Raw genomic sequence first — 16,546 nt, 5'->3', positions numbered from 1 at the left:
TGACATTTACATAGATGAATGTAAATGAATGCAGATCAAACAGTCACGCCATCTTGCCTCTACTGGCTGACAGATCCTCTCTGGATGCAACATAATTTGCATCTCTAATGATAAAAAACTGACATTCCTTCAGACACTTCACAGTTTTGCACTGATTGTAAATATTTTGGTAATATCTCAGGAAACTTCTGAATCAGAAGAGTGTATCATTTACAAAGTTCAAGGTTCAAGGTAGCTTTACTGTTGCGATTTTTTTTTTTTTTTTTTTTTTTTTGTAGCTCGTTTGTTTTGTTCCCTTGTGCTTTTAAATTGTTTCATATTATGATGTGATGTTTCTACTGGTGTGGAGAAGAAGGAGATATAGATTCTACCTTGGTAGGGGCTACTGGGGATCTGAATCAATCAATCAATCAATCAATAACATGCACTGAGCTTACCAATATAATGTGCGGTGAAATGCACTTCAGGCACTCCAAGATCAGCTTATAGCTCGTAAAATTAGAAGGAAAAAGTAGTGACAAGATATGGAGATGAAAAGATGAAGATAAAATATTATAACATGTCTACACTCTGGAATATATACATACATAACCATATGTGTCATGAAACATGTCTTCACCACTTTGTAAAATGGCTGCTTTTGTCCCCATCACTTTTTAAAAGCATTATTTCTTTGAAATGTTCTGAAAAATACCTTTGAGTTCAGTTGTTTAAATATTTGTAATAGGAAATATGAAAATATGAGTGTGCGTAATAGTGCTTAATTTAAAAAGAGTGAATAAGTAGAAATCGTCTCATCCCTGATGCTGCAGTTTACTTCATGTTCTGACACATTTAAACCTCGACTCACGAGCTCTTGTGAACACTTTGTTTCTCCATTGTTAAAAAGCATGTATGATCACTGTTCTTGTACGATTCATATTGCCGTGTGTTTTATGCTTGGTATTGTCATATTGTCACCTCTGTAGTAGCTCAGACTATGCAAGTTTTTTCCTGCTGTAATCATCCATTAAGATCTGTCCATTCATTGCTTAAAATCACACGTTGAAGACTATTTAACTTGTTTCATCTGAGCTCCTGCGTCCACACCTCTTTCCAACACAAAGTGACGCCCTTGCACACAACTATAAACAAATATTAATACAAATAGTGAAAGTGGCAATGTGCAGTAATGAGTTAGATGGTGCAAACGGTGATATGAGGATACAAATGGATAAAATGGTTAAAAGTAGATTAACAGCAGTGCAGTGCTCTTCAATATTCTGACTGACTAAAAGACAGAGCTTCTCCACGGCCTCTCTGTCCGTGCCTTCAGGCTGCAGAAGCAGTATCCTGACAATTAAATGTAACAATTAAAGGCTTGTTAATGATCCTTGTGGACATCACACAAGGACTCTTTTCTGCAGGACTTTATGTGATGATCCCTCTGATGATTGCAGCAGTTGGTCAGCTGAGTCTCATGAGGGACAGCAGGGTGATAAACTCAAACATAAAAAGATGAGTGAACGCAGTCACATCAAGACAGCAAGTGAGAAACAAAAACAGAGGTCTCCTGAGATAATCAAAATCCCTCCACACTTTTCTTCTCTGCTCTCTCTTTATCCAAGATGCACAAAAGCAAACACACACCGGGAGGAAAACACATTACACATCACACCAAAACAAGCATCAGCACTCACCTTCCCCTTGTCTGTCTGTCAGTCCCCCCCCTGTGAACTCTCAGCTGGTCTTTATGTTAAAGATCTTCTTGTAGATTATCAAATAATCTTAATCTGAACCCTCCTGCTGTTAATCCATGTGGCATTTCTCTGGAGAGCTGGAGAGAAAATTTGCAGTTGTCAATCTGGCTTAGAAATAATCAGCGATGGAGAGGCACGCGAACTGAGAGTGTGTGAGAGAGAAACAGAGGGAGAGAAGAGAGGGGGTGGGAGTACTCGAGGCTTTAACCTCTGTCCCGCCTTTTATCTCCTCTCCATTATCCAATGTCTTTGTTTTGTTATCCACAAAATCCACACATCAATGTGTGTCAATGGGATCCAGTTTTACATCACTTTAATTATGATGCTCATTGTTGTCACTCTAAAAGTACACAAAGGAACAGAGACATGAATACATTTGAATACAGTCTATATAAGCGTTCACACAGAAAGAACATCGTGATAACTAATCAGGTTTTACGGCAGAACTGTGGCCTCTATTCTGCAGGTGCAAGCAAAAGGTAGAGGTGTCAGAAAATAATGAGACTCATAAATAATAAATAATGGTATCTGATCATCAATTTGACTCTAATTGAAGGAATTACTAATCTGATGTTTTGATTACAGTTTTGTCCTGTAGTTTAAACACTGGAGCTCAATTTCTCCAAACTCTAAACACAAAACTGAGAACAGCTTACCATTCTGTCAAAATAAAAACACACTCTCTCTTGTCAAAGCTGATTCTCTCCACAGAAACGGTGCGCAGAGCTATCATATGAATATCTTATGCATCAAATAACGGTTTTTCTACATTAAATACACACATAACTTTGCCGCACAAAAAAATCCCCTAAATGTTACAAAAAACAGAAAAAGATTCCAATTTTGAGGAGCGCTAAACAGAACAAAGCCAATATTGATTTTGTAAATATAGATGATGCTTATAGATGAGATTGAGCTGGATATTCACATATGAAACATTTAGACCAGTTAACTGGTGAAAGTTCAGGACACAATAAAAAAATGCTCCTTATCATGATAAACTATAAGTTCTTTATATATTTATACTATTTTATGTTCTATTATTGCTCATATATGTATTACTGGCAGATTTTATTTTATGGTGAGCTGATGGTGTCTAATAATCCCATGTGACACAAAAATACAAATTAACAAACTATACTTTTTTTTGACCATTAATGTATGATGCATACAGTTTAAAGACTGTTGCAATAATGTAACACAAAACTGACAATCATTGTATCAAAGCAGCGAAGTTGTTCAGATCTAATAAAACCAGTCCATGTCGCCTGTAGACCTCCTTTATGCTCTGACAGGTGATGGAGGTGTTTGGCCAGATGATTTTTCAACAGGTGAGTGAGACTAAATGGTGATTAAGGTGTGGCATTTTGAAGGCAAGTGTCTTCCAGGTGAACAAAGTGAGCTAAATGATGAGATTTGTGCTTAGAGTTTGGCGGTCTGGCATTTTGTTTTAGACAGATGGGCAAATTGTGTGCATAGTTCCAGTTGTGTGTACAATGGAAGAAAACTGGAACACACACACACACACACACACACACACACACACACACACACTCATATTTATGTGAATGGGACTGAAAAAGACGGTTGACTCTAAGCTCTTAAAACTGCATCCAGTCATTGTATGACTGTTGTCCCATATTCATATAAATCAGGGGGAAAAAAATAATTAAAAAATAAAGATTCAATGGAATCAAATTCAATTCATTTGAGAGCAAAATTGAGGGAAATACCATTAAATTTGCTCACATTGAGCATGTTCCTATCGGCATGGTGTTATAATCAATAAATTCTTCTCATTTACAGTCGATCAGCAGAGTTGCTCGAGGATATCTTATCCTCGAGCAACTCGCCTCCATTAAAACCAGTGATTCAGACAAATGACCAAAATAGACGGATCAGTGAGCAAAGTCACAATAATAACTTGTTGAATGAACTTTCAGCGCTCTTGACATTTTGAGAGTGAATCACCAGCAGGCATACTTCATAAATGCCTCTTATTGAGCCATTGTAGTTGGCTTTTGTCAGGTTGTTAGCTATGCTGCAGTACTCTCCCACATGGACCAGGTATTGAACGGGACCAGAGGGAAATACATTTCCAAAATGGATGTGTGACTGTTCTGAGAATTGATTTGAAAAGGCCAAACATGCAGAAATTATCCTCCCTGGTCTCAATTACTCAAGAAACCAAGCAATTAAGAGGTGTTGGTGTATTCCCACAGGAGGGAATTGGTCTTAACTTCTGTTAGGCTAGAGTCACTGACCCCTTTAAAGAATCCATCTACAGATATCGGCATGTATCCCTTTGGAGGAGTTTCTCTATAGGTCTGTCCGGTGCAGGGATAAAAAAAAAAAAATTTAAAAAAAAAGAGAAAAGGAGGACTTGAATCTCACAAACAGAGGACTTTATTCCACCACTGACTGCAGCACTTCAGCACTACAGACAGACAGAATCTCTCACACCTTCACTCCATCTCACACAAGAACAGAACAGGGAATTTAACAAATACAAAAAAGGTAATTGGTCACCAATTTGAATCTTTTTCGTTTGCTCTGTGGGATTTTTTTTCCTCAGGCATCAGATGGGGGTCTACTATCTTGATGGAACCGGGCAGAATCATAGCAATACAATGTCTTATTGTACACGTATAACTCTGGTATCAGGAGAGTTGTGTGTGGTGACGGTCGATCGGCAGGTTTGGTTTACTCCTTGGTGGCCATGTGGGCCATCAGGTCGCAGACACGGTTGCTGTAGCCAAACTCATTGTCGTACCTGGTTAAGAAACAAGAGAAAGGAGTCAATAAGAGTCTGTGGAAGTAGATATTTGGATATGAAAGCCATCCATGATGAAGGCGTACCATGAGACCAGCTTGACAAAGTGTTCATTGAGGGCAATGCCAGCGCCAGCATCAAAGATGGAGGAGTGGCAGTCACCGTTGAAGTCTGTGGAGACGACCTGCAGGAGAGCGAAAGAGAGGTTAACGAGAAAACTGACTGGCAAACTTTTCCAAGATCATAGAGAAGAGACAAACGCATACCTGGTGCTCTGTGTATGCCAGGATGCCCTTCATGGGTCCCTCAGCCGCAGCCTTGACGACCTTCTTGATGTCATCGTATTTGGCCTGTTGAGAAGTAAAGAAGAAATGCATTTATCACACAAAATTACATTCATTAGAAACGTAAAATAACAGTAAAAAGAAAAAGTCTAGCAATGTTCAAACACAGGCAACCAAATAAAAACGCATCATTATCTCAGTATTTGCACTGTGGTTTGTGTTCACTCACTGGTTTCTCCAGACGGACTGTCAGGTCAACCACTGACACGTTGGGGGTGGGGACACGGAAGGCCATGCCGGTCAGCTTGCTGTAAATTACAGACAATCAATAGGTGAATGTCAAACTTAATGAAGAGGATTTAGTGCATTAACATACTACGCTGCGATACAAGTCGTGTGTTTTTGGCACTGACCCGTTGAGCTCGGGGATGACCTTGCCAACAGCTTTGGCAGCACCGGTGGAGGCGGGGATGATATTCTGGCTGGCACCACGGCCATCCCTCCACAGCTTGCCAGAGGGACCGTCCACGGTCTTCTGGGTGGCAGTGATGGCATGAACTGTGCTCTGATGGACACAGAGAGGAAGAGAAAGGAGGATGATTGAATATGGCTTAACGCTCCTCTAACTTTTAATGTCATGTTGCCATTTTGGGCTGTTTGTTAATCTGGTTTTAGGGGCTGCTGAGCATCTCTCTGCCAGATTGTTTCTCAGCCAGCAGAGTGTTTTAATCCTCACCATCAGACCCTCAATAATGTGGAAGTTGTCGTTGATGACCTTGGCCAGGGGGGCCAGGCAGTTGGTTGTGCAGGAAGCATTGCTATGGATAGGCAAAAAAGGTGAAAGCATCAGTTTTTTGTTTTTCTTAAATCTTGTAACCCTTGAATTTCCCCTGCTGCACGATCAATAAATAAAGTTTCTATAATTATCTGAGTTCTGAGGATTTTCAAAATAAAATACAGTCATAGGAGTGTCAAAAAAATTTAATCTGTTGAAGAAAATTAAAATATATTTGAAAATCTGACTAAATAAAATTACATAAAACTGTAGAATTCTAAAAATATATAAAATAATTTTCTTAAATTATGACTCAAAATGCTCAATAATAATAATAATAATAATAATAATAATAATAATAATAATAATAATAAGTTTGAACTGCAGCCTTTAGATTTAAAATCTCTGTTGCAAATTTTCAATTTTAAAAAACAGACATGGACACTAATAGATTAACCAGACTGGCTGTCTGTGAGACACTTTCTGATTCTTACCTGACGACTTTGAGGGAATGGTCGTACTTCTCATGGTTGACACCCATGACAAACATGGGAGCGTCGGCGCTGGGTGCAGAGATGATGACTCTCTTGGCACCACCCTTCAAGTGAGCCTGCAATTTTTTTTGAAATATTTTTTAATCCACATCCTTCTTGGCCAAGTGCACATCACATGTCCCAATTATCTTTACATGATATTTTTGTAATGGGACTGAGTACGTACAGAGGCCTTCTCGATGGTGGTGAACACACCAGTGGACTCAACCACGTACTGGGCACCAGCATCACCCCATTTGATGTTAGCGGGGTCCCTCCTGAAGACAGAGAGAGAGAGAACATAAAAGTTAAGAGTCAGTTCTTCCTTTTGCTAATGTGCATATTTGTAAAATGACCACCCTTTCTACATTTAAAGCGAACTCACTCGTGGAAAACGGTGATTTTATGTCCATCAATGACGAGCTTGTCACCCTCCATCTTGACCTCGCCCTTGTAGCGGCCGTGGGTGGAGTCATACTTGAACATGTAGACCTAAAGAGGAAAAATAAAATAAAAGATGACAGTTTTCACTAAACGGTGATTATAAATGTAGAAGAGATGCCAATTTGGAATTAATTAATATATAAAGATGACAAACACATCTCAGACCACAAAAGACTTCATTACATATTTCATTTCAATGTTATAAAAAGTACTCAAAAGTCAAATAAAATGTTACCCATAGGAATAGTACTTGGGTAAAAGTCTTAAAGTATCTGATTTTAAATGTAATTTTCTAAATAAACATACTTCAGTTGACCTATAGTATACAGTATATGCACACACACGTAAATATATGCATTATTAAAAACTTTTATTTATACCAATTACTGGCCCGGCCAGTTATCAGCTCCAATATTCAGCATGTTTCCTCAATATTTGAATTAAAACATTTTATTAAGAAATGCACTTCTTTGGCTCTGATGCAGCTGGTAATCTGCAAAGTAACTAGTTACTATAGTCATCAAATAAATGCAGTGGAGTAAATTTGCCTCCAAAATGTAGTGGAGTGTAAAGATAAAAGTACCTCAAAGTGTTACTTAAGTGCAGTATTTGAGTAAATGTACTGCTTAAATTTAGCCAGTGTTCAAAGACACAAGATGCATTTGCCAAGTGAATGCACGCCAATGGAAATGACATGACAATATTTTAAACATTTTTTTAATTCACCATAATTCTGAGTAAATATCATTGTCCACAGACTGTAATTTAGTTTCAAAGCTCCTAAAACAGCTGAAAAAGTTTCCAGACGTCACCTACAGTTTGTTTGGCTGATGGCTGGTGTGAATTTAAAACCCAAACCCTGATGGTCTGATCTTTACTTACCATGTACTCCAGGTCGATGAAGGGGTCATTGATGGCCACAATCTCCACCTTCTTGGAGGTGAATCCAGCACGGGTCACCAGACGACCGATGCGGCCGAATCTGAAAAGTGGACAGTGTTTTTTAGTTTGGCCTCTAGATGGTGGTGCAATACCATGTTAGTCTGACTAAAGTCAGTTGATGAGATTACAGTCATGTCTGAAGTAATCAGTCATGAATATGCAGAGTTGTGTTTCTGACACTTCAACCTAAGCATGGCCTACGATCTGTTATTGTTGAAGCCTTCTCCCTTTGTGTGAGATAAATAACTCCCGAGGAGACCTGAAACAGCCGACAGAAGGCCAAGGTTCAGGAGGAGGGGCAGAGGGAGGTGTGTGTTGCCTTGCACACTCTCCTCTCTGGGGGCTAAAGTCGAACTGAACCTCTAATGTGGTAATCCTGGTGACGGCCGTGCGCTGTTTGATCAAGCGGCTGAGTTACTTTTTAACTGAGGGTCCAAAATCCTGGCACAGAAACACTGTTCTCAGACAGTGGTAGAGGAGGAGGAGGAGGAGGAGGATGAGGAGGAAGAGGAGGGGCAGGGAGATAAAGAACAGATCCATGAAACAGATAGGGAGCCTTTAACGTCACATCATGCGTGTTCAATAATATTGAAGTTGCGCAGGTCCTCTTCAGTCTGCTTCAGGCAGCAGAAAAACAAGAATGACCCTCGTCATGTTGAGGCCCTCATTGTTATCTGCTCAGGGGCAAAGTGCAACACCAGGTGACTGTTCACAGGTCGCCATTATGTGCATCTGTGCATGTCCTCCAGTACAGAACCTCTCTGTGCTGTACAGAGTCACCATTAGTTAATCAGAGTGACGGCAGTTTTCCTCAGAGCACAAGGTTGAGTCAGTCACAGATAAAGACAGTCTGTGCCAGTCTTTTTATTGAGCTCTTGCTCCATAGAGGGATGTAAATGCTGTGGATTCTTTTGAAGTGTCCCACAGCTTCAGAACACTCAATATAAAGTGTTATTAGGGTTAATCTTTTAACTGTCTCTAGTATCAATAAACTACATACATGTTTATTTACTTTCAGTGGACAAAGTGGAAGAAGTTCAGATCCTTTACTTAAGAAAGTACAGTGGTGGAAAAAGTACTGAAAATCTGTACTCAAGTACAAGTATATTACTCAGTTCTGTAACACGTAATTGAAGGTACAAAGTATTCATCTCAAACAACTCTGAGGATTAGTTACTTTTTTTATCGTTGATTTTTAGCGTATCATCAATAGCAGGCGTTCAGCTGAAAGGGTTTCTGCTTGTGATCTGTTAGCCTTATTGGCTACAAATATGTAGATGAAAGGTCTGGATATTAATTCAAATTTTACTCAATTATGATTTTAAAAGTAACCAAGTAGATTATATGGTGTCATGCATACTTAAGTGCCAGCAAAATTACAGACTTGAAAGAAAAAAAATGACTTGATGTCATTATGCTTTTGGGGTTTTTGCCTTTCCTTTACTGTGTTATGAACATTTGTGTGCATGTGAAAGGTCTGCAAAGTGAAAAAGCCCAAAGTCCACACCAAAGGGAGTGACTCCCACAGAAAACACTGCTCCTGCACTGCCTGAAACGCCTCCAAAGATTGAACAGAGGCGAGATGTCTCTCTCTCTCTAGCTTAAATTGAGCGTTTAAGACAGCGTGAAAAGGGGAGCAGCAGCAATGCACCATATGAGAAAAATATTGTTTTTTGAAAATTGAAGTTTGTAAACCTATTCTACTAGGACCCCCAAATAAAAGAACAAACCTGAAAATTAGTATAATATGACCTGGTTTGAGTAGTTGTAATCAGTTACTTCCACCACTGCAAAAGTAGCAATACCACAGTGCAGAAATACCCTGTTACAAGTAAAAGACCTGCTTGCAAAATATGACTTAAGTAAAAGTTAAAAGCACATTACACAGAATGGCCCATCTCAGAAAATGTATATTATATTATTGGATTATAAACAGAGTTGCATCAAGTGTTAATTTCTTCAGTTACAGCTGATGACAGTGGAGCTGATTCAACTGATTACTGGACAGATTACAGTAGTCTCGAATGATACATCATAATTAGCAGTTTACTTTATATTCATGAACTGAATCTCCAAACTGAGAAATAAATGTGGAGGAAAGGTACAAAGTTGCTTCAAATGGAAACACTCAAGTACAAGTGCCTCAAAACTGCATTCAAGTACAGTACTTGAGTAAATGTAATAAGTTAAATTCAATCATTGACGGTAGATCTCTTCAAAGCGTTCACTGTGCACACAGAGGGGTGTGGCATTGTGAGTTAGGGGTGCAGAGAGAAGCAGAGTGGTCTACAAAATGATGTTGCTCATTTAGTTGTGTTAACTAAGGGGATGAATGAAAACGAGCTCTTACCCATTGATACCAACTTTCACCATTTTGCCTGGGTTGTTTTAGTCCTCTGTAAGGAGAAACACGAGGAGGGTTAGTGCATCCTGTTAAATTAATGATACACCATCATTTATGATGCCATATATTAGCTTTAACTCAGTGACCGACACTTCACAAAGGCTGTATGTTGAGATAAGCAAAGAGTTTAAATGAACAAGGTAAAGACTTTCACTGATAAGCTATCTGTGACCACAGAACAAGAAAATGTAAATGCAAATCTGCAGACCAGAACTTTCCCTGCAAGGGTAAAACCTACTGAAAATCAACTTCACAGCCTCAGAAGTAACAAGTAAGCAAGTAAGCAAATAAGCAAAGTCAATTTAATTTAACTTTACAACCACTTTGCTTTAAAATGAGTTCCAATCAAGCCCCTGCAGATTGTCCCCAGGTGATCTAAATCAAGTTATCCAGTCATGCAGCCTGTTGCTGAGGCCCTGCAGGCTCCTGACTCTCTCTGACTGCAATCATTTCATCATCATTGCAGGTATTTACCGTTTGTGAGATGCCTCAGTCTGTCTTGCTACTCCGGGTGTGAGTGGGGAAGAGCAAAGTTTAGCTGTGTGCTTTTATGATTAACCAGAGGTTGAAGCCACGCCCCATTCTCATAGGTCACTGCTCCTCGCCCCGCCCCCTCTGAATGTCAAGGTCATCAGCCTGCAGAGAGAAATGCAAGCTGGCCCCTGCAACTTCATGTGATTAAACAGGCCAGAAGCTTCTGTCTTGGCATCCCATTTCTGCTGCTAATTATAGGCCCAAAACTGTCAAATCTGTTGTTTGGATTCACATTTTTTCAGCACAAGTTTCCAACTTCCTTGTCTGAATATAGATACTCAGATATTAAAGTCCTCAGATAGTGGACTGAAAACAGAGAGGGGGTCCTCACTGACCTTCTCAGTAGATACAGACACACAGAGGGAGCAAGTGAGGGATCAAATCTCTGTCTTAGTGACTGTGACATTTAATGTCCAAAGACCATGACCCTTCACTTTCTGCCCTTCATCCTCTGTCTCTGAGTCTCCTCAGCAGAAGTCAAAGTTGACTCTGGGTTACTGAACCTGAACACATGATCATTACGCATGTGCAGAGGAGGCGTCTTCGGTCTGTTGGAGTCCATCTTGTTGCTTTGTCAGGTTAATTAGAAATGATTAACTCCAACAGAATCTGAATGCTAAAACATGTCACTGAGAGACAGTTTCCTTTGTCCGACTACACATGCTGCACTCTGTGATGCATTATGCTGCTGTCTTCACTTTTATTCATTGTGCACATAATACGTGACACGTCTGTTCTCTGAGTTCATTTTGACTTTTTTATCTGGCAGCAGAGTTTGCATTTGAAAAGAAAAGCACTCCAGAGGCTAAAACAAAATGTTGAATCAGTATAATGAGGATGTCAGTTTGAACCAGCAAGGTGAATCCTGCAGGAAATATTCCTGCTCCCTTGTGGAACAAGAATATTTTGACATATACTGAAAAATGTAACGTTATATATTAAAAAATACATTTAATTTAAGGAAAGAGGCCACATATATCTGACGATGCATACATCATTTTGTTGTTTTGCTTGAAGGATAAGTTCACCAATTTATCTATTCAGCCGTATGCAAAACAGTTTTTATTTTTGGGTGAACTGCTTCTTTAAAGAATATATGACAAAATATAATGAATTTACATTTTAATCAAACATTGTTCATATACACTATATATATAGTATATATGTATATCCAATACATGAAATGCATGTTTGTCAATATATAGAGAATATATAATTTATCAATATATTGCAAATACATTATTAAATATATACTTCAATATGTATGAAGACACTTAATTCAAACACAAGCTTGTGCCAACTCTTCACATCAGTGTGAAATGTCATTACAAGTCAAAATAATCTCATAACACTGTTGAATAAAAAAAAATAATGAAAAGAATCTTCAACATGCAAAATCTAAGGCCACCTCTCAAACTCCAAACACATTGGGGGAAGCATATCACCACAGTAAGCCCGAACTGCTGCTAACTGTAGCTAGCTCAGTTAGCCATGCAGCTAGCGGTCCGCACTGGGAGCTGGGAGTGGTTTTATGGAAACAGGACGAGCTGGGGCTAGCTGGTAAGCATGCTGACTTCAGCAGATATCTCTGCAAAACATTACATCACTGTCTTTGAACTAACGTCAAATCTCCTATTTATTTGCATTCTGTTGATAATTTAAGTTAATTCTCGAGTATTTCAAACTTAAATTCTTACATATTGCACCTTTTAAAATGATAAATTAGATCTAGGTACAGTATATGTCAAATATAATTCTGTTACATCAGGGCTGGCTGCATACTGGGCCTCAGCAGCAGGCAGTCCAGACAGTGAACTGATACCTTACCCATGACATGGCATCTCTTCACCACAGCTGACCATAACGGTGCAGTACAATACAAAACTAACTTGACCAAAGAAAACATTCACTAACTAACACTATATATTTATATGTATTTTCCACCTCAGCAGGTCAGGTGGTCAGACATGTTTTGCAGCAGGCTAACAGACATGTAGCTCTGCAGCAGAACCGAACAGCGCATATTTTATGGCTGCTGTCCAGATGTCCAGGCATAGCTGAACTACCACAACCCCGACTGTGTGCCAGTCTTGGCCTCTGCTTTGCAGCTTAAGGTCAAAGAGGGGAAGTAAAGGTCAGGCTAAGATTAGATGCTGGCTGGCTAGTCAACACTTGGACCATGTTGTGCTTCCAGTACTGTAAATGCTGCCTCATACAAATCACATGTTCACTGGTCAAACTACCAACTGTAGGGAGAGAAGTGAGCAGCCATGGAATAAAATATCTGGGGGGATGATTAATTCAAGCTCACTGTAAGATTATCATTATATCACCATTTTAACTCAATCACAGCAGCATGTCTGTAAATTAGTCTTATTTCTCAAAATATCAGTTATAAAGTGCAGCGACAGCAAAACATAAGCATGGCAGTTTGGTGATCTATGCACAGTTGAGTGCACATGTAAAAAGGGCCCTTCACTAGATTTATACAACTTGTGTCCTGCACTGAAGTCCGGTGCAAAGTCCAGAGGTCAGCTCTGTGTGGTGAAGAACAAATAAACACATGATGGAGTTAGACTGCCATCTAGTGTGGCAACAGAAGTAATAAACAGACTATATGGTAGGAAACTGTTGTAATTGGTGTAAGAAAATGTGAGAAAATAAATTAGTTTTCAGATACCTACCAGTTAGTTGATCAGCTTCAAATAGACAAGGTGAACAGACCCTAGTTCACCCAAAAATAAAATAAATCAGTGTTTATATACTCACTTCCATGCTGATGAAAAAGTTTCGTAGTCCACAAAGTATGCCTGGAGCTTCTGTTCTCCTAAACAACTGAAGTAGACGTGGACTTGTTTTAAAATGTTAAAGGTCTTAAAAATGTCTCTGTAGAGCTAATCTGCTGTAATCCAAGTCTCCAGAAGCTCAGAGATCAGAAATGTTTTGTGGACTGCGAAACACGGGAGCGGGTAGATAAACAATGAATTTTCATTTTTTGTTAAAGTTGACTAAACAGCCTCACCTCAGGGCCCATTTAGTAGCTGCTCTGGAGCTTTCAGTCATATCACATGATCTTCATTTGCAACCACTGCTCAGTTGTAATCAAATTTTAGATACAGTTTGGTTTTTTTGTGACCTATTAGTGATTAATATGATGTGATATAACGAAATGGATCCCGAGGTGAGACAGTAAACTGCTGTTTCCTAAATTGAGAGTGAACTGTGTGTTAACTTTTAAACCAAAATGGACAGGAGCTCCTTAAATGCCCTGAACATTTACTTTCACAATCGGCTTCTCATTATGACCATTGAGGTCCTACATGAAAACATAATATTCTGTAATACATTTTCAACATCAGAGATTCCTGTGTTTGTTTCTGTCTCTGTGCTCTTGTCACTGGTTTAAAGTGGGCAAGGTCAGTTAGAGAAAAGTGATGTCATGTACTTCCTTGCACCAATCAGGATATCTGATGACAGTCGGTGGCTTCATGAGTGTTAAACTCTCAATATATAACACCTAAACATGTTGTTTTGTACTTTGGTTACTTATTTAGTCACAAGTTTTTAAAGTTGTAGGCAATTATTGCCATTCTTTGACCAAAGATTTCTCATGATTGCTCCAGAATAGCTTCTAAATGTACCATGAGGTGAGATTGATTTGTTAATTTAGAGAGTCTTGATTTGGACCATTGCACATCGCCTTAAAGTTTAAAATAATTCATTTGTTGTTCTCAAACTGGGCACATTGCTGGTGCAGAGACCAGCACAACTGCATCATATTTATCTACATTATACACATACTTTATAAATATTGGGTGGAATATTAAATGAGATTATCTGGAAAAAGTGCCAATATATTTAGATTTGTCTGCTTCACTCTTTTTGCACTGGGAACTTGGCTGTAAAGCCAGAATCTTTTTTGGACGCAGCAGAGGGTCCTCATACATTCAGTTATTAGGATTGGCCACCAATCCTCCAGAATGATGTGGGAAGAAATGTAACTTCCTCCAACAACTATTGGAAGATTTAAGAAAGCATTAAGAGTAAAAAATAAATAAATAAAAAATCTATCAGAATTTGAAGGTCCGCTTTGAAGGACAAATTGAGAGAGTCAACAAACTGGGACTGACATGTGAGACAGAAGTGGACGACGAATCTCACGCAAAAATATTGAGAACACAGCAAATGTCAAATCCATTTATTCATGCAAATCATAAGTAAACATAAAAACAAACAGCAGGAATTACAGGTGCCGTCCTTTATGGACCTGACTTTACACACAATCCCCCGACCACAAATAATCTAAACACTTTTACATTTACTGTACGCAGACAAGGCTAGAAACAGAAAGTGCCAATTTACTTAAAAAACAAGCCCAACAGCCAAAGATGATCATTTGATGTAAACATAGCTCACATGTTCTAATACTCAGTTTACACATGGAATAAAACTACAGCTGCTCTGTCAAAACAGCCAGGATAGTGTGAAGCGTCTGATCTATGGTACCTACGCTGGATGAAACCACATTAGCTGCATGTGAACACCATACTACATGTAGTGTACACGCATGTAAACATCCCTCTCTGCATGTCAACACCTTTACATGTGTGTTTTCCCCTTATTTACTCTAAGAAGGATGTCATCAGTCTTTTTATTTTCTCTCCACTAACAGCCCAGTCCGCTCATGGACCCGATCCGATCCAGTTTAAGACCAAAGCACCCTCGGTTCCATCCCCTCCGTGACCGGTCTGGTTCTGCTCGCTTCTGATTGGCCAGAGCACCCTTCAGCAGGCGCAGCCAGGGGGTCTCAGCCTGCGTTTGCGCGTCGGCCCATTTGGGGTACTCGGCCGCTTTGGCCCCCGAGGAGAAGGTGGACTGCTCCTCTGGCTGGCTGTTCAACAGGTTCTCCAGGTCGTCCAGGGTCAAAAGGTCATTGTAGCGTTCCAGAAACTGCTCCATGAACTACAGGAGGGGAAAAAAAGATGAAATTTAATTGTCAGGGAGTGTGCGAGGGAGAATAATTCAATCAGTGATACATTTCATTCCCTGCTCCTCTTATTCTTTCCGTCACTCCCTCCCCTCCTTCTGGACTATTCTTTTATATCCTACATCCACTCTCAATCCACTCTTTTCTTCCTTTTCCATCCTCCCCCTCTCCCCTTGTACCTGCGCGGCATCAGGAGAAGGGTGCAGAGCGCGAGCCTCGGTGATCTCCAGGGGTGTCAGGAGGAGCAGAGCGGCACAAAGCAGCACAGGACACAGCATGGCAGCAGCGATGTCGGGCAGGAAAAACTGGAGCAGGAGGACTGAAAATACACACGCTGCAAACACCCAAATATACATAAAATGACTCATGCAGAAAACACTCAAATATATAGACTGTAAATATAAAAAAATGGCATTGAAATATCTTTGAGAAAATGTGAGAGGTCTCAATCTGTGTTTTGAAGATTTAAAAATAATTATTTGCTTCATTTATTTGTATACATTTCAAATACATACAGAAAAGCAATGCAACAGATGTATATAGGGCATCTAAACGGAGCTAATTTGCAGCCCCCGTCTCTGGTAAGGCTTCTAAATTTAGATTAAAACAGACAAACAAATAAGTCAATAAAACAGAATCTGGATACATTTATTATAGGAGTATCATATAAAGTTTTTTCTTGGAGAAAATCAAAATGATTTAAGGGTCAGTTAGTGTTTCAAGTAGGACTTATTAGGTCCAATCCTTTGTAAAACATGTTTAACATTTTACATTACAAGTTTTGATTTCCTTACTTTATGATCGTACCTAAGGTTGCGTTCAGGTTTTAAAGCAGTATGAATTGTTTTCTCTCAAAATGTGTAGTTCCTTTAAAAAACAGCTCCATTTGTGGCTACAACCAATTTTAATTAACTTGATTCATTGTTATCCTGTTAAAGTAACTATTTGCATTGATAAAAACTATAAAATAAAGTTTTACACAAATATCTAACCATTTTAAAGAAAATCTAAGTGTGCTCACCTGTAGTTGGTTTTCTCTCAGAGCTCGGGGTGTCTTCTTGCTCTCACAGGCTCTTCTCCATCTCCCTCGCTCTTGGTCTCTCTCTCAGCTACCTCTCACTTGTTGGCACC

General features: G+C 39.3%; 2 protein-coding genes across 2 annotated transcripts; both read right to left on the bottom strand.

Moving 5' to 3' along the window:
- Nucleotides 1-4,127: 4,127 nt before the first annotated feature.
- On the bottom strand, nt 4,128-10,545 carry gapdh (glyceraldehyde-3-phosphate dehydrogenase). Its single transcript, XM_073484954.1, has 12 exons — nt 10,369-10,545; nt 9,841-9,886; nt 7,431-7,530; nt 6,490-6,596; nt 6,292-6,382; nt 6,066-6,181; nt 5,533-5,614; nt 5,210-5,361; nt 5,026-5,104; nt 4,779-4,862; nt 4,599-4,696; nt 4,128-4,512 (listed from the first exon to the last, which is right to left on the bottom strand). The coding sequence occupies exons 2-12, from the start codon at nt 9,861-9,863 to the stop codon at nt 4,443-4,445; spliced, it is 1,002 nt and encodes a 333-aa protein (XP_073341055.1). The 5' UTR covers nt 9,864-9,886; nt 10,369-10,545; the 3' UTR covers nt 4,128-4,442.
- Nucleotides 10,546-15,093: 4,548 nt separating this feature from the next.
- nppcl (natriuretic peptide C-like) lies at nt 15,094-15,693 on the bottom strand. The gene is made up of 2 exons (XM_073486072.1): nt 15,595-15,693; nt 15,094-15,390 (listed from the first exon to the last, which is right to left on the bottom strand). Exons 1-2 carry the CDS (start codon nt 15,691-15,693, stop codon nt 15,094-15,096), a joined length of 396 nt encoding a protein of 131 aa, XP_073342173.1.
- Nucleotides 15,694-16,546: the final 853 nt, after the last annotated feature.

The sequence above is a fragment of the Pagrus major genome, chromosome 17 (genome assembly GCF_040436345.1).
Source record: "Pagrus major chromosome 17, Pma_NU_1.0".
Taxonomy (NCBI): Eukaryota; Metazoa; Chordata; class Actinopteri; order Spariformes; family Sparidae; genus Pagrus; species Pagrus major.
The sequence above is the reverse complement of the archived record's forward strand: the minus strand, read 5'-3'. Positions and strand labels throughout refer to the sequence as shown.

Excerpts from the sequence above, each read along its gene's own strand:
- nppcl (XM_073486072.1), bottom strand. The coding sequence starts at position 15,693 with ATGCTGTGTCCTGTGCTGCTTTGTGCCGCTCTGCTCCTCCTGACACCC. Across the intron at positions 15,391-15,594 it reads CTTCTCCTGATGCCGCGCAG|TTCATGGAGCAGTTTCTGGA; the intron begins GTACAAGGGGAG and ends CCCCTCCTGTAG.
- gapdh (XM_073484954.1), bottom strand. The coding sequence starts at position 9,863 with ATGGTGAAAGTTGGTATCAATGG. Across the intron at positions 4,863-5,025 it reads CAGTCCGTCTGGAGAAACCA|GCCAAATACGATGACATCAA; the intron begins GTGAGTGAACAC and ends ACTTCTCAACAG. Across the intron at positions 4,697-4,778 it reads TGGCATACACAGAGCACCAG|GTCGTCTCCACAGACTTCAA; the intron begins GTATGCGTTTGT and ends GCTCTCCTGCAG.